The 26,923-nt window shown below is 44.4% G+C and overlaps 2 protein-coding genes and 1 pseudogene across 2 annotated transcripts in view; 1 reads left to right on the top strand and 2 right to left on the bottom strand.

The window, feature by feature from the left end:
• Positions 1 to 3,905, bottom strand: part of LOC119282647 — a 6,230-nt pseudogene extending 2,325 nt beyond the window's left edge.
• A 677-nt stretch (positions 3,906 to 4,582) lies between these two features.
• On the top strand, positions 4,583 to 8,846 carry LOC119280294. Its single transcript, XM_037561194.1, has 5 exons — positions 4,583 to 4,614; positions 5,120 to 5,602; positions 7,148 to 7,250; positions 7,340 to 7,498; positions 8,509 to 8,846. The coding sequence occupies exons 1-4, from the start codon at positions 4,583 to 4,585 to the stop codon at positions 7,352 to 7,354; spliced, it is 633 nt and encodes a 210-aa protein (XP_037417091.1). The 3' UTR covers positions 7,355 to 7,498; positions 8,509 to 8,846.
• A 16,019-nt stretch (positions 8,847 to 24,865) lies between these two features.
• Positions 24,866 to 26,923, bottom strand: part of LOC119280293 — an 8,142-nt gene continuing 6,084 nt past the window's right edge. The window contains exons 5-6 of the mRNA XM_037561193.1: positions 25,708 to 26,003; positions 24,866 to 25,587 (exon numbers count right to left, since the gene is read on the bottom strand). Coding sequence (XP_037417090.1) covers positions 24,866 to 25,587; positions 25,708 to 26,003 — 1,018 coding nt within the window. The remainder of the gene's footprint in view (positions 25,588 to 25,707; positions 26,004 to 26,923) is intronic.

Raw genomic sequence — 26,923 nt, 5'->3', positions numbered from 1 at the left:
GATCGCCTTTTCAGTTTTGTAAAAAGCAAAAGAAAATGATAAAAACTTCAAAAATTAAAATCCTTCACGATGTAGTTATGTTACTACATCTACTAGTTAGGAAAATTTAAAAACTTAAATTTGGACATGTTTTGCAAAAAGTGTAGGGAAAATGTAAAACGGCTATAACTTTTGCATAGTATGTCAGAAAAAACATATAATATATCAAAATGTTCAGCACGAAAGTCCGCATCCTATTTTGACGGCCTACGGCCTGTTTGCAAATTTTTAGAATCCTCAAATTCTAAAAGGAAAAAAAGTTATGCTCAAATTTCAGTTTTTTTAATTTTTTTATTTTTGTTAAATCTGGTGAAACTGTGGTCAAACTACTTATTCAAGAAGTATTGGTGTTACTAAATAATTATTCAAGAATATTAGTGTTACTAAATAATTATTTCAGTTTTTTTGAATTTTGGTCAAATCTAGTCAAACTATGGTCAAACTATGGTCAAACAATGGTCAAACTACTTATTCAAAAAATATTAGTGTTACTAAATAATTATTTCAGTTTTTTTGAATTTTGGTCAAATCTGGTCAAACTGTGGTCAAATTATGGTCAAACTACTTATTCAAGAAATATTAGTGTTACTAAATAATTATTGATTTTTAGAACAATAATTTCAAACTCAAACAGTGAAATGTGTGACTTCATGCTCAAGCTAAATTCCTGAGGGTTAATATGATTGACATCTTACTATTGTTAGGAAAACAACAAGTGCAGACTTTGAAACGAGGGAGAATAGAACCCGGAAGTTAAGCGTGCTTAGGCTGGAGTAGTGAGAGGATAGGTGACCATCCGGAAAGTTAGATGATTTGGAATGATGAGGGGTGATTAGAGATTAGAGATTAACATAATTCAGAAAATTGAAAATAAAAAAATTCAAAAAAACTTCAAATTTTTTTAAGAAAAATCATAAAATTTTCTTTAGTACCGGTTGGTATTACCAACCTGGACTAAAGGTGGACCTCCAGGCAGCGGCCACGTGGACGGCCTTTAGTCCCGGTTCGTGTAAGAACCGGGACTAAAGGGGGAGGCTTTAGTAACGACCCTTTAGTCCCGGTTCCAGAACCGGGACTAAAGGCCCTTATGAACCGGGACAATAGGCCCTTTTTCTACTAGTGTGTCTAGTTTAGCATAAATGAATTTGAGTTGGTATAGTAAATTGAATTTGTACCCGCAGTTGTTTGATGGCTTTAGGGCAACCTTCGAGGAAGAATATAGCGAGGGAGAGTGCTACTGACGATGTCTCATGCCCGGCAAAGAGTAAGCTCAGCAAGAGGTCCAATATTTGCTCTTTTGAAAGATTAGACTGCTTCATCGCCCACCCGAGAAGATCATCTTCTTCTGTACTCGAGTCCTCCTTGTTCATCTGCTCAAGCCTCTCCTCCATTTTCCTCTCGATTACTCCAAGTATGGTGGCCCGCGACTGAACGCAAAACATATTAAATAATTATACGATGTTATTTCACGATAGAACAAAAAAAACTGCAGCAAAGTAATATGTACTCCCTCCGTTCGGAATAACTTGTCGCAGAAATGGATGTATCTAGACGTATTTTAGTTCTATCTACATCTTTTTTCGAGACAAGTAATCCGAACAGAGGGAGTAGTAATTTTGTCGGGACCTTCTGGGAGAACATTGCACGTGTCACTATAATTAAGATTTTGCAAAATAACCGCCTACTGGTCTAAGATCGTGCATTCTCATAGCTTTCTGTTTTGGAGAAATTTATATAGTTTGTCTAATTCATATCTAGATGTTTTTTAAGGATGACAAATCTAAGCTCCTAGAAATATATAATGCAGCAATAAGAAGCGAAAAAAAACTAGGAAAAAAGTAGACCACAAACTGAGTGGACATCAGTTTAGATGTGACATAATTATGTCACATCTAGATGTGTCCTAGGCAGACCCAAATTTATATCATTTCAACATAGGTGCTGTCAAATAAAATAGGACAATTCCCCAGCATACAAATTATTCCCCTTCTACCTTTTTTGCGCTTTGGCATTAAGAAGTGATTAATAATTAAATAAAAGAAGGCTTGCTCTTTTGTTTTTGGTTTTTTCTTATATGGTCAATCAGTATTTTTTCACTTTATGTTCAGAATCGTTTTTAGGTTGGTGAATAGGCAACGAGATCAAGTATACAATGCAAAATCGCTTTAAACAATTCATGAATAAAGCATATATATAGGGTGTAGTTACACCCATTTCTCATATACTATCATGTGGTAGTATATACTCTACTTTATTACTTTTAGTATGCTCATATACTATATCTAAGATACTCCAAAGCGAATTATGTGAAAAAATTGCATGTGAGCCCATGTTTTTATAATATTTGTGAAATACGTACATATTTGTACGTAAAAAGAGTATGCTCAAAATATACTACATACTACATAAAAAATAGTATATATATACTACCTAAACATTCTTACATACTACATACTACTATATACTCTCCGATATGATAGATACTTCCTAGAACGTATGAAACAAAAGTGGGAGTAACTACACCCGGTAGTAGGAAAAATTTGTCATATATATATATATATATGTCAACATTGATGACAATAAGTATTGGCTTGACAAAATTTAACTCTAACAAGGGGTGCTAAGATCATTAATTAAAACAAAATCTAGGTAGGAGTATGTAGGATCGATCTCAGCAAATAATAAGAGGTGCTAACGTCATTAATGAAAACAAAGTTAAGAGGGTTGCTAATAGTGTGCCAGGCGAAAAAAACGTGGATAAATGATGAATTCCCCCTTCATTAATGTACATGTAGCATGTTACCATCAAATTCAGTTGTGTTGACTGTTCGTTGTGTACCTTGAGGGCCTTCCAGTACGCCGTCCCGGGGAATTTTAGGGGCGCAGACACCACTCCCTTCATGAACGTGATGTACTCCAGCCTCAGCCCCTCAGTTTCCTCCTCGCCGGGGTCCATGCTCATGAGATTCTTCGCCATCAGGTTATAAGTGAAATGCACGGACGGATCCATCCATTGTTAATTTGCTACAACACCACTGTGGGCGTACGACTTTGTCAGTTCCATCCATCGACCTTGCATGGACGGATGGACTACACCGCCGCCCACCACCACACCACTGCTGGCATGTAAGTGCATGCTATGCAGCTGCTGTGCATGGCGCGCGGTCAATAGCAGGTCAGTTACAAGTTACCTTCTTGGCTTCGTGCTGGGCGGAGAAGACGGCGGGGGAGGTGGAAAGCAGCCAGTCGCGGAGTACGAGGAGGGTATGGCGCTCCACCTCCGGGAGGAGCACGGCGCGGAGGCGGACAGAGCTGAGGAAGTCGAGGGCGATGGAGCGCATCTCGCGGTGGTGGTGGCCGACGAGCACCATTTGCCCAGGATGCCGCCGATGCTCGGCGGATAGCTGACCTCGAACAACCGCCCCTCGTTCTGCAGGATGTACCGGTTCAGCCCTGCGTCCGCCGACACCACCGTCGGGTGCCCGAACAGGCTCGACCGGTATATCTTCCCGTACCTGCATACATATACCATCAATATCATGCGACCTCAGCCCGAATGTTCGTTCACGCGTGTTGGCATGCTTTGTATTTGTATGAGTGTATGTGTGTGTACGGACTACGGACCGTGCGATGTGCTGGTTCATGAACTGGCCGATGGAGGTGGCCGGGTGCGTGCGGAGGTACCCGAAGGTCTCGCCGATGAAGGGCCAACCGACGGCGCCGGGCGGCAGATTCGGGCGCTTCTTCTTCGTCCGGCCGGCATGGCATTTTGCCACCGTAATGGTGTAGAAGCTGAGCACGGCCAGGAGGATGAAGGGCAGGAGGAAAAGGAGCTCGCTGGTTATGGAGGCCATCACGGCCGCCATGAGCTATCGATTGAGAGGCCGCGGTCTCTTGGAATTTGATTTCCTTCTCGTTCACTTGGTCGACTGTGTTGCGTGTGTGTGAGACTGAGATAGATGATTGTTTTCAGAGAGAGAGTGAGAAAATAAAACAGGGGCTGAACTACAGAGTGGCTTTAAGCTCTACAGATTTCTCTCTCTGCAAAGAAAATCTTGCTAGGAAGGTGCCCACTTCCCCCTCTCTCTGATGTGGTGCTCTTATACAAGTTTTTCAGGTCTGTGATTCCCTAGACCAAATCACTACTTCTCCAAAACCAGATCCTCCATTAATTCAGAAAAATTAAATCAAATCTTATCAAAATCTCAACTGAATCAATATCTTCCCTACTTCCCCTATAACTATATCCCTAATACTCCTTCCGTGCCAAAATTCTTGTCATAGATTTGTCTAGATACGGATATATCTAAGATTAGATGCATCCTTATCTAGACAAAACTAAGACAATAATTACTATTCCGTATCTAGACAAATCTAAGACAATAATTAGTATTAGATACATCCGTATCTAGACAAATCTAAGACAATAATTTTGGGACGGAGGGAGTATTAAATAGGAGTTGGTAGATTCACCTCACCTCCTCCCTGGTTTTTTCCTCCCCGCATTCCCTCCTTTCTGTTGGCTTGTTTTTAATCCCAACAGATGCCGCACAAAATAAATCCAAAAGATTTAGAGTAAATTTAAATAATCTAAACCAAATCGGTACTATCCCAAAACGTCCTCCTGCATTAACTCAATCAAATCAAATCAAAATTTCAACTAAATCAAAACTTCACGTCACTTCCCCTACCAACATACACTACACCACGACACCACATTCCCAACCAACGTGTGTTGGTAAAAGTACAGTGTACCAACGAACTGTTGGTCGGGAAAACTCGTATCATATTGTTGGACGGCAATATTGACGTGTAGTGTCAAACTATCAGTCGGGAATACTTTATTATTCTACATCATATTATCGGTCGGGAATGCTTCGTTTCCCCTTGGATTGTTGGTCGGCAATTAACGCCGACCGATTGCTTGTGGGTAACTGGGCCGGCCAGGTCGCTGTGCGCGCGGGGGCGAAAACTTAGCGCGAAAACAGCCCACTACGCGAAAAATCCCTCCTTTCTCTTGTTCTGCCTCCAACCTGTTCCACAGACTTTGTCTCAAAAAAAAAAAAAACCTGTTCCACAGACTGCCCCCAAATCTCGTAGCCTCCAAACCTAAATCCTCCGCCGCCGCCGCCGCCAGTCGAGCCCTCTCTGGCCGCTGGTGCTCTCTCCCCGTCCGGCTACGTGCTCTCCGGGCCGTGAGGCTGTCGGCCCCTCTCCCCTCATTCTCCAGCATCTCCGACGCTAACCGCACACCATCCTGCCATGGCCACGTGCTCGACTGTTATTCCTCGGCAAGTGCTCTCTCCGGCCAGCCGCCGCGTGTAAGCTTCCAGCAAGGTTGCCGCCACCCTGCCTGGCCCGTCCCCCCCTCTCCACCGTCGTATCCACCATTGCCGTCGGAGTACAAAAGAGAGCCTGGCGGCGGCGAGAGAGGGATCTGGATATGGCTAGCGAGGGGCTTGGGATACAGAGGAGAAAAGAGGTCCTCGGCTCCCCCCTTCGGCCTTCCCCAGCCAGATCTGCTCCCCTTCATCCACCCCGACTCCCCGAGCTCCTCTCGCAGGTAGTTCCTCTGCTCACCCCTCTTCCCCTGCTTGTGCTGCTGCTTGCTACTACTCTGTGACCGTGTGCCTTCTTGCTGCTTGCTATTGCTCCTGTGGTGCTTGCTGCTTGTGTGGTTGTGGTGTGCACTGTTGTTCTGCTGTGAGTGTGCTTGCTGTGGTGTGCAGTGTGCTGCTAGCCATGGTTGTGTTGCTTGATGTGCTAGTGCTACTGTCGTATTGCTGCTGAATGTTGATGTTCTACTGTCTACTGATTGGTGATTAATCCAATCTTCCTTTGAAATGAAGCATTAGACGGTATACATGGTAATATGTTGTCCCCTTGAAAACTGAAACTCTGCTACGAATTGTAATTCTATTAAACCTTGTAAGCAATGAACTGTACATTATCTGAGACAAACTTTAGATGGAGAGAACAACACAAAATATTTTATATACCGAGCTAAACATACATAATAATAAGAGAATATAGACAAGCATTGATTGTTATTAGTCAATGCACAGAGCTGGATATCGATGTACTTCTTGTTGTTTCTTATTAAAATTTTGTTGTTTGGTACTCATCTCCCAAAACTAACTTTCAGTGATCTGCAGTTCTACACTCATGTAGGTATGGCACATATATATCTCTAGACATGGTTCACTCTTGCTGTAACAGGCAAATGTTAGTAAACAAAACTTTGTTCTTCGGGACAGGTGAGAAATAATGTGTTCTTTTCAGAAGAGTACACATGAAATCGTGTTGCTGTAAAGAAATAAGGCGGACCATCTGATACAACATTGTTTCAGAATATGTTGTTTTGGAATGATTATTTCGTTTTTTCTTATGAGACCTGGGTAATTACATAAAAGTTTCTTAGATGGTATACTATTCTGTTGCTTCTTTTCCCCTTAACTTTTACATTTTAGCATGCCATTTACTGGCCCGCTGGTTATTGAAATTAAAAGTTCACAAACACTGCTGCTTCATTCTGAACCTTAGGCTTGCCTAGTTTCTGAAATCATCAATGGATTTCCTACCAGCTTCATAGATGATTGAAGATTTTTTTCCTTTTAATGCTAACATGTTAAAGTCGTTGAATTCTGCACAACATATCTTTCCTCATTGGGCTGCAAACTATTTCAGCATACAGTTGTTATGATGCCCAAGTTTGTATTTCTAGCATGAGTTAGCAACACAAATGCATAATTGTTTTGATACTATGTTCTGCTATGTAAAACTAGATGTTCCTGAAAGATAACCAATTGCACATGTGGTCGGAATTAAGAACGGTCACAGTTCAGTACTATGTGCCAGGCCTTTTGAAGTGGCATGTACATTTAATCTGCATGATTGTTCTCCTTGAATATAAAACCCAGTTTTTATAAATGGTCCCCTGCATGCGAATATGTTCTCTGTACATGAACCAAAACGTGGTAGTTTTACTGAAAACCTATACGCTAGTACCAATTTATAGCAAGAGATGCATGCCTTTTTGTTATATATGAAAAATGATGATGATGAGTATTTGCTGTTGTTTTACAAGTTCACTGCCGACTGGTACCAGATTATATGGCCGTGAAGCTAGCTCGGCGTTGAAAAGAGCATCACCCTGTAGCTGTGCATCCTTCTCTAACAAGCACTTAAGCACTACCATGGCCGGGCTGTGGGTACGTATGATTTGAATCTGCAGTGAAGACTGGTTCTTTTGTTTGAATCTAGTTTTGAGCATGTATGACTGTTGTGTTCCTTGATGCAGGCCGTCGGGCACTAATTCGACTATTTTCACGGCTACTGCCTCAATGACCGACCAAGAAACTATGGCGACGGCGGCACCAGTGGCCCCATGGAGGTGGCGCCGGAACCCTAGCTGCTGCTGCTCTCCGCCGAGTCCCCTCCTCGTCTCCTCCTTCGTGCAGTACGTGTTTGCTCTCTAGCTAATTTCAATCTCACACCATCTGGGGGTGCTATTGTGCGTGTAATACATGATCTGCTTCATCTTCTTTTCTCAGACCTCCCTCGATCAGTTAAGTTGGACCGGCAAAAAAACACATACATACATAGCACCCTCCCATATCACTGGGTAGAGGCCAACGGGTGACAAAATCTTATGTATCTCAACTCTTTCGTTTAAAATCAAATAATTGATGTCTCTATCTTCACAGGTCTTGTTGAACCTTCAGATAGGCAAAAACAATCAATTCAAAGCCTGATATTTTGTTGTTATAATGATAATACCTACACGGCTACATTTCCAATTGCAGTCTGGAGATTCAAATTCAGATATGAAAACTATATGGGGTTTTCAATTCTTTGGTAATGTTACTACATATATTTTTACATGTTTCTCTCTTAGAGGCCAATTTCAATCCCACACCATCCTAGGTGGTACTGTGCGTGTAGTACATGCTCTGCTTCATCGTCTTTTCTCATACCTTCATCAGTCAAGTTCGATCCTGGGTGGTACTGTGCGTGTGGTACATGCTCTGCTTCATCTTCTTTTCTCAAACCTCCATCGGTGAAGTTCGATTGGGAAAAAACACCTACATAGGTATCACCGGGTAGGGTCCTGACAAAATGTTACATGTCTCAGTTTTGTCATTTAAACCCATTTGATGTCTCTATCTTCATAACTCTGCCTTGCTCTACCTTCGGATAGCCATAAACATTCAGTTCAGAGACTGATATTGTTTGCTGCTATAATAATACCTAAAACACAGTTCTACATTTCTAATCGCAGTCTGGAGATTCATATTCAGATATGAAAAATATATGCTCTTGTTTGCAGCCCAATGCAGAAAGAAACCAAGGGTACCTCCTTTCACGCTAGTGATAATGAATTCTCTTAGTTGAAGGTAGCTTAGAGAAAATATCATGTTCTCCGGCTATGCTATATATAGGATATTAACTTGGGATTTTGACTTGCAGATGTTCAAGCTGGAGGATGTGTCGATGGGAATATGGATCAATGAGATGAAGAAGGAAGGCTTTTATGTCAAGTATGAGAATGATGGAAGGATCTTGGTGGGAATCTAGTTGCGCACTACCAGGAGCCAATGTAGATCATGTGCCTCTAGATCAAATTCCAGAAAACAAAGCGACATATTTTTGCTCTCAAACAGTGAACCATAATGTTTGCTCTAGTTTATTAGTTAAATTAGTGTATGGGAAATTTTGATGTGAAAATTTATGAATGTGTGATTATTGTTTGGTTTTGGTTTAATATTGTTGGATGACATGCACGTTATTGTAATGAATTATGTAACTTGATTGATATTTCGTTGCTAACATAAAATCCAGCTATATGGGAGGACTAACGGATGATGCATGGTTGGCAAAACAAAACCCAATCTGATAGGTGGTTGCGAAGGGCTAATGTGAGGCCCAACTGAATGTTGGTCGGGAAAGAATAGCCTATCTGATAGTCGGTCGGGAAAGGCCCATGGCAGCCCCAATGGATTGTTGGTCGAGAAATAATACTCTATCAGATAGTCGGTCGGGAAAGACCCAAGGCAGCCCCAATGGACTATTGGTCGGGAAAGGCCCATGGCAGGCCCAACAGGAAGTTGGTCGGGAAAGATACACCATAGCCAACAAGCAGTCGGTCGGGAAATATATGTCGGTCGGGAAAGGGTTTTCCCGTCTGGACTTTCCCCAACAGACAGGGTCGGTCGGCAATAGTCTTTCCTGACCGACTGTGGGTCGGGATAACTTGTATTCCCGACCAACCTGACTGTTGGGGGTGTAGTGTTGTGGTGTAGTGATAATCCCTACTATTAAAGGAGGGTTGGTAGATTTGCCTCACCTCATCCCCAATATATTCATCCCCACGTTCGCTACCCTTTTTTCCATTGATTTTTTAATTGCAATCCATGGCGTACATAATGCAAATGATCGTAAATTGAGTAAATTGAAATAATTTAAAGCAAATCATTACTTTTCCAAAACCATGTCATGCATATACGCAATCAATTCAAAGAAAGTCCTATCAACATCTTAACTAAGTGAAATCTTTCTGTCACTTCCCCTACCAAGCAAATCTCAACTATTAAAGGAGAGTTCGAAAATTCCCCTCACCTCCTCCTGTGTTTTTTTCCTCCCCACACTCTCTGCCCTTTTTTTCCTGTTAATTTTTTTATCCCAACAGATGCCATAGAAAATAAAAACCAATCTAAATACAGTAAATTAGAATAATCCAAATCAAATCCGTAATTTCCCAAAACCACCACCTACATTAGCTCAGTCAAATCAAATTATTTCTCCCCTGCAAAAAAAAAATCAAATTATTTCTTATAAAAATCACAACCAATGACATCTCTTCAAACCCATGAACTTTTTGAAAATCAAATTATTTACAAAAAATCCATGATTTTTTTGAAATAGATGATGTTTTCTAAATCTGCAAAAAATCCTGAATTTTGTTTACAAAAAATCAGCGAACTTATTGCAAATCTACGAACTTTTTTTCAAAATCACTACGAACTTATTTTTGAATTTGTGACTTTTCTCCCCCAAAAACGTCAACTTTTTTGAGGTTTGTAATCTTTTCAAATTCATGATTTTTTAATTTGCAAAGCTATTTTAGTTTTTAGCTATTTTCTCTTATTTTTTTCAATAGGCAACGGTCGATCAGTCAACTCGTCAACCATGACCGAGCGAACCAAGGCGCCCTGGGCGAGTGAGCAGGTTGCCATGATTTTGGGCCTACCTAATGGGGACACATGTGCGCTGGTTCTCCTGGCCGGCGCTTAAGGCACCGAGCAGGAGTCTCTCGACCAAGTACCAATCAAGCTCACCCAGTGCTCATGGTCATGGGCAGGGCAGGTCAGGTCACCAGCACAAGCCGCCGCTGACACCGGAGTGCATGCGGGTGACGAGGTCACGAGCATGACAAGCATGGTTGGTCGCAGCACAATCCCGCCGAGGCGAGTAGCGACCCTGTGACTTGCTCAGCTATTGATACGTTTCTGTCGTATCTTTAATTTTTAATTGTTTTATGCCAATATTATACAACTTTTATATACTTTTGACAATATTTATATTATTTTTTGGGACTAACATATTGACCCAGTGCTCGGTGCCAGTTCTTTGTTTTGCATGTTTTTTGTTTTGAGAAATATCCATATCAAACAAAGTCCAAACGCCAGAAATTTATAGAGAATTATTTTGGAATATATGTAATTTTTTGGAGGTGGAATCAACGCAAACGGAGGTCCACAGCCTCCACTACCCACCAGGGAGCGGCCCACACCCCCTGGCGCGTGGTGGTGCCTAGTGGGCACCCGGTAAGACGGTTGGGGCCCTTCTTTCGCTGCAAGAAATATAATTTATGAAAAAACGGTGAAATGCCAGAAAACAAAAACGCGAAACAGAAGAGAACGGAGATATAGATCCAATCTCGGAGGGGCTCTCGTTCCTCCGCCGCCATGGAGGCCGTGGACTAGAGTGGGAACTCTCCTCCCATCTAGGGGGAGGCCAAGGAAGAAGGAGGGGGTTCTATCCCCCTCTCTCCCGGTGGCGCCAGAACGCCGCCGGGGCAAGGATCATGATGACAATCTACACTAACAATCTTGCTACCGTTAACATCAACTTTCTCCCCTTCTATGCACCGGTGTAACCTTTCTATTCCCGCTGCAATTCTCTACATAAACATGATGCTCAACACTATATATTATTATCCAATGATATCTGGTTATCCTATGATGTTTGAGTAGACCTGTTTTGTCCTATGGGTTGATTGATGATCATGATTGGTTTGAGTTATATATTTTATTTTGGTGTTGTCCTATGGTGCCCTTAGTGTCGTGCAAACGTGAGGGATCCCCGCTGTAGGGTGTTGCAACAGATTCATAATTCGTTTTTGGTGGGTGGCTAAAGTGACAGAAGCTTACACCCGAGTAAGGGGGTTGTTGCGTATGGGATAAAGAGGACTTGATACTTGATGCTATGGTTGGGTTTTACTTTAATGATCTTTGGTAGTTGTGGATTCTTGCTAGAGTTCCAATCATAAATGCATATGATCCAAGTACGGAAAGTATATTATCTCATGCCTCTCCCACATATAAAATTGCAATAATGATTAACGGTTTAGTTATCGATCACCTAGGGACAAATAACTTTCTTGTGTGACAAAAATCTCTCTACTAAATAACTAACTTTTATTATCTTGCAAAGTACTCCTAGTTTTATTCTTGCAAAGTAGTTCCAGCATCACACCTACAAAATAGTTTCATACTTGTTTTCGGTAAAGCAAACGTCAAGTGTGCCTACACTTGTATCGGTGGTCGATAAAACTTGAGGGAATATGTTCTACCTTTAGCTCCTCGTTGGGTTCGACAATCTTATTTATCAAAAAAGGCTACAAATGATGCCCTATACTTGTGGGTTATCAACTATTCCTCGTCAAATCCCCCCACCACTGACACCAGCAGCCCACCGGCCCTCGCCACTATGGCTCTCCTGCGTCCCAACCGTGCACAGCCTAGAAAATTGCACGAAATTGGACGATTGATGTTGGAGATTTGTTATGTTGCTAGTGTGTTGTATTGCTAATGCTGGATTGACAACCATCCCACCTCAAGCAATAAGCCCCTCCTGCTGGTCCACTAGACCGAAACAGGACATGTTAGCAAGCGGACGTGGTTGTGAAATCAGGTGGGCTTGATCGGCTAGGTGGTGGTGGTTGGAGACTGTGCTATAGCGACCTCCTATGGCTCCACGACAACAGTAGTCAATAAAAGATCTTAAAGAGGGTTCATCTTTTTAGATCCGGTGGTTGACTTTAGTGGTGAGATGCAAACTATAGACGACGGCTTGATGCAAAAGGATGGTTGTGCATCGGTGGCGGTCCCATAGCGCATTTAACTGCTGGGATCGTGGAAAAATGGTGGCGATAACACATGTTACTGTGATGGTAGTGCTACTAGTGCACCCGATGTATCACATGACACATGTGTGGTAAGCAATCCAAACTATTAAAAAAAAGTGCACCAGGTCTTGAGCTCCAGGGTGAAACCCTGATATCTGAACGGAGTTGGTTATACCTGGTAATGGCAACGTCGATGTTGTTTTACGTCGTTACCTTGTTGAAAACATTGCTTGGATATGCTCGGACTAATTCTTCATTGTGAAATCTTAGATTCTGGCCTTGCTCGTTGGATCCGTGATGGCGGCACTTGAGCAAACACTTCCTGCCTAAAGTCCTTATTGTTGAAGAACCTCGTTGTACATTTGATGTCATAAGATGGCTGGTACAGATATAGTTTATCGATCGCGGATCTGATCGCTTAGCGATATTTTCTTTTTTCCTCGCCTACGCATAACATAGATTTTGTCTTATATGCCTTTGCTAGTTCTCGGCGTGTTTTTGCGTGTGTGTGTTGGTGGTTGAGTGCATCCTAATTATGTAGAGGCATGATGTGTGGTCATCGTGTTTCGTATCCTTTTAATGCTTCATTTTAAGCCAATAAAATTCATCCTTTGTCAAAAAAAACAGGAACCTATCACTTGTGGCTCTAAATCTAACTCCGCATCTTGTTATTTTTCTGTGTTCGTCTTCAGAAGTTCAGGTCAACAGATGGCTGAGAGTGGCAGCAATATAGCATATCGTAACATACATGTCCTAATTACTACTTTTAAACTCTAATCGTGTGAAGTGGGCTACTAGTTATGCTTGTGCTTTATCACAGTTTCATTTCATTTCATCAGGCTTACAACTCTGACGTGATTCCTGTTATATTCTCTGAACAAAAGTTCTGATGACTACTTGCAGTTTGCAGAGGTATATCCACGTGATTCCTGCTATATTCCTAGATGTCCTAATTAGTTTGTAAAGTTTATCCATCCATGAATCCATTTGCCTGTAATGTTGCGGAGGTAATCTAGAGTATGTGTTCTGTAATTATTCATTTTTACAAGGATACTAGGCTACTAGCTATACTAGTTATGCTCGTGTTCTTGTGCAGAACCGTGTTTCAGGTGGTCTGAAAATGATCGATAGGAAATATTCAGTCACTGAAATTGATGGCCAGAACTAAAATTGTTTCCTTATTTCAAATTCGTTATTTTGGTATGTACCGAAACAATACTGAAATATTTTTGTATATACCAAAACCAAACCGTTTTTCAATTTCAAATTGTATTTACTGAAGTATGGATACCATACAGACCGAGAAACTGTATTTACCGAACTAAATAAACCAAATGTGCAGAGTTAATGAAACCCCTGAGCTCAAGTAGGATGTTGAATTGAAAGTGAGTTATCATTTTATTGTATTGTTGAAAGGGGAGAGCTTTACTGCACAATCACAGGTTCTTACTGTAAGACTTAGGGTTTTGGGAAACTGCACGACACCCGTTAAGGGTGTGTCTATCTCATATATATAAGGGGTACACCAAGGTGTACGATACAATATACAAGACATATACAAAAGCTATATGTAAATACAGTCTAACACCCTCCCTCAATCTTAACTATGCCCTGAAGTACAAAGTATGTTAAGATTGCGCCTGCAGCCTACAAACTGAGGTTGTGGAAGAGGCTTCGTGAAAATGTCAGCAAGTTGATCTTTGGAGGAGATGAACTTGATGTGGAGTAGCTTCTGTGCAACACGTTCCCGTACAAAATGATAGTCAACTTCTATGTGCTTTGTCCGAGCATGAAACACTGGATTAGATGAGAGATATGTAGCTCCAATATTATCACACCAAAGGACAGGCGGCTGAGTTTGAGGAACTCCCAACTCTCTCAATAAGGACTGTACCCATATGATCTCAGCTGTAGCATTTGCAACAGCTTTATATTCTGCTTCAGTGCTACTCCTGGACACTGTAGCTTGTTTGCGAGCAGCCCAGGCGATCAAGTTAGGACCAAAGAAGACAGCATGTCCCCCGTGGATCGCCTGTCATCTGGATTACCAGCCCAGTCAGCATCTGAAAAAGCAGAAAGCGTAGGAGACGGTGCTGGCTGAAGGAGCAAACCATATGAGGCAGTAAAGCAAACATAACGAAGAATCCGCTTCACCGCTGTCCAATGAGAAGTCCGAGGAGCATGAAGAAATTGGCAGACACGATTGACTGCATATGAGAGATCTGGCCGAGTGATAGTTAAATACTGCAGGCCACCAACAACGCTACGATACTCAGTGGCGTCATCAGAGGTGAGAGGATCTCCATCAAACGCAGACAGACGATCAGTAGCAGACATAGGAGTCATGACATGTTTGCATTTAAGCATACCTGCCCGTCGCAACAAGTCCATCGAATACTTATGCTGTGTGAGTGTCAAGCCAGCAGAAGAACGTGAAACTTCCAGCCCAAGGAAGTAATGCAACGTTCCTAAATCCTTCACCGCAAAATCTCCACTCAAGGAAGATATCAGACGGTCAGCAGCAGCATCCGAGGAGCTAATGAGGATGATGTCGTCAACATATACCAGAAGATACATCGTCACCTGAGGTCGATGCAGAAGGAAGAGCGAGGTGTCAGCAGTAGAGGGAACAAAACCAAGTGACCGAAGAACAGAGCCCAATCTGGCATGCCAAGCACGAGGAGCCTGCTTCAACCCATAGAGCGCCTTGACCAGGCGACATAGATGATGAGGACGAGCAGGATCAACAAAACCAGGGGGCTGACGCATGTAAACCTCCTCATCCAGAACACCATGAAGAAAGGCATTCTGAACATCCAGCTGACGAAGAAACCAGCCCCGAGTAACAGCCAAGGACAACAGAAGTCGAATAGTTGTTGGTTTAATCACTGGACTGAACGTATCCTCATAGTCAAGACCATACCTTTGCTTGAACCCTTTCGCCACTAACCGTGCCTTATAGCGTTCAATAGAACCATCAGCATGCTTCTTAACCTTGAAGACCCACTTGGAATCAATGACATTGACACCAGAGACCGGAAGAACAAGCTGCCAAGTACCATTGGTCAACAATGCCTGATACTCTTGCTCCATAGCTTGACGCCAATGAGGAATCCCGAGAGCAACCTGGAAGTGACGCGGTTCAGCCGAAGGATCTTCCTTGACATGAGCAACACATGCCGCAAGCCAGGCGACCGTCCCATCTTTGCGTTGCTTGGGACACACAATACCGGATCGACTGCGAGTATGTGGTCGAAGAGGAACGGCCGCAGGTGGTGCAACCAATGGCAATGGCCCCGGCGATGAAGAAGTATCCGACGCAGCCGGTGACAATGCAGCAGCGACAGGCGAGGACGAGGCCGACCCAGGCGAGGCCGACCCTGGCGACAAACTCGACTGGATGGGCGAGTCAGTCGGCTCAAGGCCAACCGAGGCGCGGCAGCCCAGCCCAGGCGAGCTCACCGGCTCAGGAGAGGCCGGCCCAGATGGGAGCACCAGCTCGGGGGAGGCCGGCCCCGATGGAATCACCGGCTCGGGGGAGGCCGACGCAGGGGAGACCAGCCCGGGCAAGGCCGGCCCAGGCGGAACCGACCCAGCCTCAGAAGAGGCCAGCACAGACGGAGCCGACGCTGAGGCGCCCAGTCCAGGCATGCATGGCGCATGCACAAGGCCATTCGCCACGTCGGGTGCAGTTGATGGCTCCGGCTCCTCTAGCAACTCCAGGCAAACTCCACGACCCGTTCCTGCAGCATGATTAGGCAACAACGCAGGAGAATATGCAATATCAACAAATTGAGCAGGCAGTGGAGAGGTGGATTGCAAGGAGGAGGCTGGAGGGGTGGGAGTTATGGACAAAGACGAGAACGGGAATACACTCTCGTCAAACACAACATCACGCGAGATGTAGACACGGTTGGATGGAATATGAAGACACTTGTACCCTTTGTGAAGAGAGCTATACCCAAGAAAAACACAAAGTTTGGACCGAAACTCGAGCTTGTGCTTATTATAAGGACGAAGATGAGGCCAGCATGCACAACCAAAAACTTTGAGAAAAGTATAATCTAGAACCTCATTAAGCAATAGTTCAAGTGGTGTTTTCATCCCAAGGAGACGTGTAGGAAGCCTATTTATGAGAAAACAGGCAGTAGAAAAAGCATCACTCCAAAAACGAAAAGGTGCTGATGCATGAGCAAGTAAGGTGAGACCGGTTTCGACAATGTGACGATGCTTACGTTCAGCCGTGCCATTCTGCTGATGTGTATGAGGACAAGACACGCGATGCGAAATCCCAAGCTTATTAAAAAAAGGAATTGAGGTTGTGATATTCACCCCCCCAATCTGACTGAACATGAATAATCTTATGCTTAAGAAGACGCTCAACATGAGCTTGAAATTGCAGGAACACATCAAACACATCGGATTTACGTTTGATAAGATAAAGCCAAGTGAACCGACTATAAGCATCAATAAAACTGACATAATAATTATGACCGCTCACAGAAGTTTGGGCATGCCCCCATACATCAGAATAAATAAGCTCAAGTGGAGTTTTGACGACACGACTCGAATCAGAAAACGAAAGCTGATGACTCTTGCCTTGTTGACAGGCATCACAGACTGTGGCAACATCTTTATTGGACACAACGGGAAGACTATGACGATGAAGAACACTACGAACTATGGGAGTGGCAGGATGGCCGAGCCGTGCATGCCAATGAGTAGGCGACACACGGACACCAGTGAGTGCTCGAGGGGCAGAAGGCAGATCAAGTGCATATAATCCATCACGCAGGCGACCTCTAAGCAGAACGTCCCTCGTGGCCCGATCCTTGATAAAAAAATAAAAAGGATGAAACTCAGTGAAAACATTGTTATCACGAGTAAGCTGAGGAACAGACAATAGGCTACGAGTAGCAGAAGGAACTCTAAGGACATTACGAAGATGGAGAGACTTCTGTTGATGAGTTAAAAGAGAGGCCTGACCAACATGTGATATGTGCATACCTGCTCCACTGGCGGTGTGAACCTGATCATTACCACGGTATGGCTCCTGAACTGAGAGTTTGCCCATCTCACCCGTCAAATGATTTGTAGCACCTGTGTCCATATACCATGTTGGATCAATGGGGTATGATGTAGTGTGGCCTGCTTGACGAGCAGGCTCATGAGTGGCCAAGGCAGCTTGTTTCTCGTTGCCTTTGCCATTGTTGCCGACGCCGAGGAAGTCCTGCTTGAAGCGGCGATGACAGCGGGAAGCAACATGACCTGGGATGTTGCACAGTTGACACGGGAGCTGAACGCCACAAGAAGGGCAACAGGCACACGAACGACCACCCCCGGTCGTGGGGAAAGGAGCTGCGGCAGGCGACCGCGGAGCCGGCAAAATCAATGGTGCTGTTTTCCCCGCTGCAGTTGACTTGAAGGGCTTCCCTTTTCCACGAGTGGCAGCGTTGGCAGCCATGAAACTCGGATTGGTACGGCGGGACTTGACACGCTGTTCCGTGGCAAGGAGGCGGGCGTAGAGCTCACGGGGTTCAAGTGGAGTATCACGGCCATTGATGTTCTCAGCAAGGTTATCATAGTCGTCATCCAGACCGTTCATGACGAAAGTGGTGAAGTCCTCTTTGCGAAGCGGTTGACCAATGGAGGCTAGAGTGTCTGCGAGACGCGTCATCTTGCCGAAGTAGTCGGTAATGCTGAGGTCAAGAAGCTTGGTCTCTCCCAGCTCCGTACGAAGAGTGTGAGCACGAGCCTGCTGCTGAGATGCAAAGCTAGTGTGAAGGGAAGACCACGCCTCCTGGGACGTGGCAGTGAAGAGAACCAAGGAGGACACCGCCTCGGTGAGCGACGACTGGATCGCCGAAAGTATGGCCTGATCCTGAGCCACCCACGCATGGTATGCCGGGTGATGTGGTGGAGGACACGGCAAGGAACCGTCGACGTAGCCCTCCAGATAGCGACTGCGGAGAAGTGGCAACACCTGTGCACGCCATGACAGATAATTGTCCGTCGTCAGCTTCACTGGGATCAGATGCGCGAACTAGAACGGCGTGCTGGCCACGGCATGATCAGCAGGAGGAGGCGCCGTGTAGTAGGTCATGTGAGATGATCCACCAGATACAGCCATTGCCGGAGGGTAGTAGCCGCCGTAGGGCAATGGCGGCGGCGGGGCCCTGTCCGGCCCAGCGTTCGCGGCGACAGATGAAGGCGCGTAGGGCGCGTAGGGCGGCGCCCCGTAGTGGCCCGTTGATGAAGTAGCGGCCCCGTAGGGGCCATAGGCCGCCGATCCGGCAGGGACGGGCGCCGCCCCGTAGGGGCCTGCGGGCGGGAGTGGAGCAGCCCCGTACGAGCCGTAGGCTGCCGATCCAGCGGGGACGGGCACCGCCCCGTAGGGGCCTGCGGGCGGGAGTGGAGCAGCCCCGTGGGGGGCGTAGGTGGCCGATCCCATCCACGGACCGGTGTACGAAGGATCCCCCAGGGTCGGTGGAGGCGCGGCCGGTGACGACGGCGGTGGCTGATCCGAGGAGGCGCCTATCATCGAAGATTGGCCGGTGTAGACCGAAACCAGGGGACGCGAGGAGAGGAACGGCGACGCAGGCGCCGTGACAGAAGCCGGCGCGACGGCGGCGACGGAGTTGGGCGCGATCGCGGCGGCGGAGGCGGCGGCGGCAGCAGCAGCGGAAGACATAGGATCGGTTAGGGTTGATACCATGTAAGACTTAGGGTTTTGGGAAACTGCACGACACCCGTTAAGGGTGTGGCTATCTCATATATATAAGGGGTACACCAAAGTGTACGATACAATATACAAGACATATACAGAAGCTATATGTAAATACAGTCTAACACTTACAATCATAAGCTAAACTATCACGCGCAAGTTTGTACAGTATTAAACAAAGGGCCACCTCTAAGCTCTCTTCTACCAGACAATGAGCAGCAGTAAATACTACTACGAGGAAAGTGACGTAGTTGAGGACAAGAGAAGAGCCTGCCAAGAGGGATTGCGCTTCAGAGAAGTTCTGGCAAAGTCTTAATCTGTCGTTAATACTACTACGAGGAATGCAATATTTTTAATCTATAGGCCTCTACAGTTAATTTGGTGGTTTTATCAGAACAAAAGCAACTTATATTAGCTCCACGCTGTTGCACAGATTTCATCTGCTACTTGGCGGCAACAAAGCAGTGCATGCAGGAGCTTCAAGAGTAGCCACTATCTTGGCGAACTCGAGGGATTTGTTAAGGAGGTCAAAGGGCAAGGAATAACCTCCCTCTGATATGATTCTTCGACACATACTTTATTGTTTTCATAATGCTTCATTGTTGTTTTGATAATGCATTGTTAATAGTGAATACGATCAGCCCCCGCGTCGTTCCTACAGGAGCCACTCGGGTGGTGACAACCATTCACGCCGCCAGCCCTCCCTCCCGCTTCCCCTCTTCCTAGTCGACGCCGGAGGTGGTTGTCGGCTCGCCGCAGAGCCACCGATGAAGGTGCGGCGAGGATCTGGTCGCCCCCTCCTCTCGCCGCGGACTCCTCATAGTAGAGCATCCTCTGGCGGTGCGTTGGCGGACGCCTCGGCTGTTGTCGATGGGATGGTGGGCTTAGAGCCTTGGGTCCTTGGTTCTTGGCCGCCGAACAAATCTGTCTTTGGTGCCCTTAGATCCAGCCATGTCGGCCCCGGGACCGACCGAGCTCGACATGGCTCTCTCCGGCGAGATGTGAATCTGCGGTAGTGTCCTTCGCCGCCGGAGGTCTTTTACGGTACCTCTAAATGAATGTGAGCCATCCATCCGTCTTAATCCGATGGTTAATCCTAGATGGTACTCCAATACAAGTTCTAGAGAGTACTACCTCAAACAAATATGGAGTACCTTGATGGTAGGGGTAAAATCGTAATCAATTGGTGATCTATTTATTTCTCAATCTTATAGAAGTATTAATTATAAATAGAAATCCAGTGCACGATTAAATAGAATGAGACGCCAATTCCGTGGGGACTTGCTCGTAAGGGCGTGAACTCATACTTCAAACATAATTTTGTGATGAACCCTAATCCCAAACCAATATCATTCGCAGAAAGAAAATCTCAAAATCAACTATGATGAAGCCCGTCCAATTCGCATGGCGGGCCTTGATGAGCGCAGGGTCATCACCACCCAGGGGATTTGAAGTAGGCTAGAGAAGTTCACACCGTGCGTTCATGCCTCACAATCCAGGTTGTGCACACCGTCATGTGCATGTGAATGGCGGCCGCCGATGGCGGTGGCTACACGAATTGGACGGGGATGGCTCCGAGAAACTGGCCCATCACAGTTGTTTGGGGAGGAATGCAGATCTTATGGCGCAACAGTTCAATTAATCTACAATTAACATGAATTCACGGATGACTATTACCAATAACTAGTGGGGCAGTGATGGGGAGGACAAAGGCTCTAGCCGCTACCACGATGAGGTAACACAGTGCGATTGCGGCGGCCACATGTGGTCGATTGCAATTGAAGAAAAGTCAAAACTAATTAGCCAAGGCAAATGATCCAGAATACCCCTGTAGATGGATGATTGGATTTATCCGGTACTCCCACCTCCTCGCAGGGAGTACTAGAGTACTTTAAAAACTCTCCGCCGTCATTGTTGCTTCGTGTTATGACAACTTCGTCATATGGTGGTGGCATTGCTGTGGATTGCTGTAAACACCGAAAGTTCTTCAGATCTAGTGTTGTCTTCGACGGTGAGATGCATTCTATGAATGAGGACTTGATGCAGAGGGTATGATGGTGCAGCGGCCATGGGTCATCACATGTAGCTGCTGGGATCACGGAATTAAAGGTGGTGGCGACAACACATGATTGACTTCCAGGGAGGTGCTACTCGTACACCCGGTCTTGAGCTCCGGGGTGAAAACCTAGGCCTGATCGGAGTTGGTTATACTTGGCAATGGTATTGGTATTCTGTCGTTACCTTATTGAAGGCATTGCTAGGATATGCTCTGATGTGTTCTTCCGGGTGAAAACCTAGAATTAGCCTTTGATGGTTGGATCCAGTGATGGTGGGCTCTTTAGCATCGCTCTCTTCCCGAGGCATTGTTGTTGAAGAACATCCTCATTCATGTGGTGTCATGCGATGAGTTGTGCAATTATGGTTATTGTTGTAGATTGCTGATCACGGATTTGATAGCTTCGGGGTTTTCCCTTTTTCGTCACTTTGGCATAACTTTGGCCTTTTATGACTTTGTTAATTCCCGGCATGCGTGCGTGCGTGCGTGCGTGCATGCGCGCGCGTGTGTGTGTCCTAGCTATGCACAGGCCAGGTGGTGCTAAATGCGTTTGTATTCTCTTGATACTTTATTTTGAGTCAATAAAATCCACCATTTGTTGAGAAAAAGATATTGTAACTATATACATATTTTCAATATTGTTGGACTTTTCTTCATCCCCACTTGACCAAACAGGCATATAATAAGTATGTAACTCAATAGTGTTCTTAAATCATTGTCAGTTTCCCCTACTCCTAGACTTCGTCCCTTGTGATTTTCTTCTATTCTACGAACCTATGTACATATGTTGTTTACTTGGTACAAATAACATTTACAAATTACTATAAATTATCAAAAAATGCATATACAATAGTTAATGGATGGAAAATGACGATATAAAGATTAACATGATGTAGGGAAAACACTAAAAGTTACTCCCTTCGTCCCAAAATAAGTGTGTCAACTATGTGTTAAGTTGAGACACTTATTTTTGGGACGGAGCTTATGTAACTTATTGTGCACTAGTTCATCTTCATATCAATACAACCCTTAAATGATTGCATTTCCATGCCAATATACATTTGTCATTTTTACTGTATGTGATTTTTTTCACAGTTAAAAAAAGTTATCCAGTCTCGGAGAATAGGATCATGTGGGCCCATGGTCCAAACTTGCCGATTATTTGTAGAAGTGGTAGTTTGACAACTACTATATGTAGCCATGAGCCGCCGCGGCCGCTGCCGCCACTACCGCGGCATGGCCGATGGCATTGATATGAGGCCCTCTGATGCGAAGGAGAGGGAGGGGGCAAGGTTGCCGTTGAAATTTCTATGCATGGAATGGCTAACCCCTTCGGAACCTCATCCGCTCAAGCATGAGTGGATCTTCTTGTACGATAACCCGCTAGAGAAGCCTAGGGTGGTCGTCTAGGGGATATCCATCTACACCTTCTATACCATCGAAAGGTTCTTGAGGTTTTTCCACTTTACATCCACACAACCCCCCCACTCACCCGCCCCAAAGAACATCCTAGTGCCTGATACGGCTAGACTCGCTCATTCGATAAAACAATTGGATTGTAGGAATGTTGCCGACATAAAATAATTCATCATGCTTCGCCTTGGTAAGTAGGATTTAGAGACAACAAAAATAACACATCATTATGTGAAGCCTTCAAACTTGTTACAAATGTATCAATGCATAATAGCCCTTAACACTATAATAATTTATTTGTTACGATGAGAGTTTCCTTTACCATTGTTTGTACATAGGCAACATAACAATTCAGTTTGGTTTATGTTGCTTCATTTTGGGTGTTTAGGTATGCATTAGGCTTTCGTTGATATGCTTCACTTTTTATCATATACAACATGCAATACTCTGATTTCCACTTTTGCGCTCTAGTTAGTCAATGATATGATGGTTTAAGAAGGTTTGCATTTCAACTAGATTTGTACTACCTCTCTCTCAGTTTACAGGGCGTGCGCGTATCCCTAGGTCGTCTATTTGACCAACCTAATACAAGTCATATATTACAAAAAATATACCAATATAAACTTCAAATGTTCTATTTTCAAAAGATATAATTTTTGTGTTATATAGTTTATATTAGGATGGTCAAATTGGTAACCTAGGTATACGCGTAGGACTTGTAAACTGAGATGGAGGGAGTATTATTTTCTATCTATAAATACACTGTTTTTCCTAATTTTTAATGTCTCACAATCAATTGAGGTCTTCAATTTGAAATTGGGTCACTCGATTTTGACCGCGTAAATAATTTCTTAAGGAGCTCCTTTATTAAAGTCTTTTAATTCACTATGCTCCCTAATCGCACAATGCTTCCTAATTTCTAAGGCCACACAATCAATGGAGGTCTTCAATTCAGGATTGGGTCATCCGATTTAACCGAGTCAACAATTTCTCAAGGAGCACTCTTATTAAATTCTGAATTCACTATGCTTCCTAATTTTGAAACACTCCGTATTTAAATTTTGGATTTGGTTAACGATTCTGACCGGGTCAACCTTTTTACAAATCATTCAACAACAACCGGCCGCAAAAATGTATCAACCCCGTGCACCCTCTCACCACCTAGAAAAAGAATGCCAACATGTGATATTGTAGCACCAATATAGTATATGTATCCACCGACGCACATTAAGTATGGGTTGATTAGCAGATAACACCGAAACACACTATGAAAGGCCCACCATAACACCGCATTATAAATAGAAAGGAAACACACTTCATCGTCTCCTCCACTCATCAAATCAAATCCCCCCTCAGTTCCAAAATAAGGTATTTTTTTAAGTTACATTTCTTTAACTTTTATCAAGTTCAGAGCGAAAAATTCCAGATCCACAATACTAAATAAATATAAGGAAGTTCATTTCATGATGAGTCTAATGCTACCAATTTGATATTATGTATATTGAATAGTCAAACTTCAGATTTTCTAAAAAACTAACACACCTTATATTTTGAGAAGAGAGAGTAAAGAAATTATGAAAATCAAACAACACCAACGGCAAAGCACAGCGCGTTGAACCCTTCCAGTTTTCATTATCTCTAGACGAGTTAGGCATATACTCCCTCCGTCCGGTGAAAAGTGTACATATAGAAATTTTAGGTCAAATTATGAAGTGGGGTAAAAAATGCATTGGAAATGTGCAAGCCACCATCTCTCTGCTCTTTAATTATCCTACCCCAATGACCTAAGTGCATGTAAAAATTAAAGAGACCATGTGTAGAATGCTATTGGTCTTGATTACCGTGTGATAAGAGAGAAGCATTTTTTTCTATTTTAATGTGCATTGGGAATATAGATATACACTATTTTGTGGACAAATTTTAAAGTCAAACGTACACGTTTCACCGTAGGGAGGGAGCAAGTATATACGTAGAGTATGAGAGCTCCAGCTAGCACATCTGAGCTCTAGGGTATCACGAGTTCAAAATTTCTTTTTGTTCATCCAAAACAAATAAAAAAATTATAACGAATCTTTTCATTGATTTACATATATTAAACAAGCTCAGTGATATCTTGGACAGTAACAACAATTAATAATCTTACAATTATCAACTACTTCTGTCCGTGAAAACAAATTTATTTATGACTCCCACACACGGATGGTGGCCACATTGAAGCCACATTTTAGTTAGCCTGAGCAGTAACCATGGAGATGCCAACATGGTGGCCAAACCTTGCCACTTCGCAGTCAGTGGCAAAGATGCCAGAGGAGACATACCTAGTAGCACCACCCATGACCGGCATGTTAGCACTCACGCTAAGCTTGTTGACGTAATCGGAGCGATAGGTCTGCCCTAGCACGCCGTGGACATCGTCAGTAAGGTTGTTGAACTTGAACCCGATGTCCAAATGTGCAAGGCTGTCATCCTTGGTCACACCATAATTATGGATGCGGGAGTCCTCCTCAGTGATGGGCAGAACTTTAGCCATGATATCGAACACTCCCTGGAGCTGCACCCTCACACCGTTGGTGACAGCAGTCCTAGTGACGGTCAACCCTGGAATGATGTCAGACTCCCATTTGGCACCAAGGTTGGCAGGGATTTCAATAGATGCTCCGTCGAAGGCCATCTCTAGGCGGTCAATGTCGTTGTTCCACTCAATGGTCTTCTGGGCACCCATATACAGCTGATGGTCGGCGAAGCGGATGCCTAGAGCCTGGATCCAGGTGAAGTCATGGCTCATGGTGGGGTTGCGCTTGCCGATGAAATGAGCGTTGATGTGGAGGTCGGCATCGGAGAGGACACAGAAGTCCTGATCCTTCTTGCCGTGGAAGTAGAAGTTGTTGCCGTCGGCACCAGTGAAGCGTGGGTCCCCGCACGACATGCCGGGGTAGAAGTGGCACACTCGTACAAAAATGTTAAGTAATTAATTTAGGCATCTCGACTTCTTAATTTGTATGGACATAGCTAGTATGTGTGAATATATGTATAGGTGATACGCATGATGTATGTATATATGCTTACAGCAGTAGGTCTTGCAACCTGGGCACATAACGATGCACTCGTTGGGGCAGCGCTTGTCGCAGGTGGCGACGCAGGGGTTCTTCCCGTCCTTGGTGTCATCGCAGGAGAGCACATGGTCCCTCTTACCGAACCGGCCCGGGTGGATCATGTGGGAGTTCTTCGGCAGCGCGGGGTCCACTGGCGCCTTCGCCTGAGCATCGGCGACGGCGATGAAGGCGCACAGGGCTAGCAAGGTTGAGATATTCTCTGTTTCCCTACTTGAAGTGACGAAGTTTCTAGCTAGGTTGAGATATTCTCTGTTTGGTAGTGACGTGCAGTTGTGATGGTGAGTTGGGAGGGATACACTGGATGGTGCCAATTTTATAGCCCAACTTGGATGTGCCTACTACTAGGTTGGTCTGAGCTTACTGGATTCATGATGAGTTGTTTATGTCTTGGATTGTGGGTTTGGGAAACGTATCGCCTTTTGATCATCCTAATTACACTCTTCTTGTTAGCTGGCTTTGGTCAACTACTGTTCCTTCTTTCCCAAACAAGAATTGATCACTAAATGAGGTGATTCTCTTTCACATGGTACTAGACAACTCCATGGCGAACCGACTTCTATATCTTGTTAGGCATATGTATGCGCGACAGGGAATCAATTATCTTTGCTGTTGGTGTCAGCAAGGCTAAACCCGCAGGGAGTCAGCTAGGCAGAAACAGAGGCACGCATCTGATGCCATCCTGTCTTAACCATCCTTCACATATAGTGCATTGACTTTGCCTTTGATTGACTACTTAGCTGGTAACCTCTGTTTAGTAATCACTTGCAGGCATATTTTGCTTGGTGTCCATTAGAATAACTTGCGTTGGATCCAGTTAACTAGGTAGATCTGAGTTGCATAAATTTGGACTTGGAATCAGAGTTCGAGAACAGGTGTATGTGTATACCTTTTAATTGTCCTAATCCGACTCTACCTTACCTAGCTGGCTCTCATGGTCAACTATGATTCCTTCGTTGTTAAACAAGAACAGTATGGAGTTGATTCTCTTCCATGCAGGGTACACACTTGATTAAGTCACTTCAGGGTAAATACTTCCTATCTGTTGTTGTAGAAGGACAAGTTATGGGCTGTGCAATCTCGATGTATTGATCGGTGCACCAGGCACGTTAAGTACAGAGGTGGGCCACAACCTCAACTATACAAAGGAAACAGGAGGTGGCCCCTACACA

The sequence above is a fragment of the Triticum dicoccoides genome, chromosome 3B (assembly GCF_002162155.2).
Source record: "Triticum dicoccoides isolate Atlit2015 ecotype Zavitan chromosome 3B, WEW_v2.0, whole genome shotgun sequence".
Taxonomy (NCBI): domain Eukaryota; kingdom Viridiplantae; phylum Streptophyta; class Magnoliopsida; order Poales; family Poaceae; genus Triticum; species Triticum dicoccoides.
Note: the sequence above shows the minus strand (reverse complement) of the source record. Positions and strands in the feature narration are given on the sequence as shown.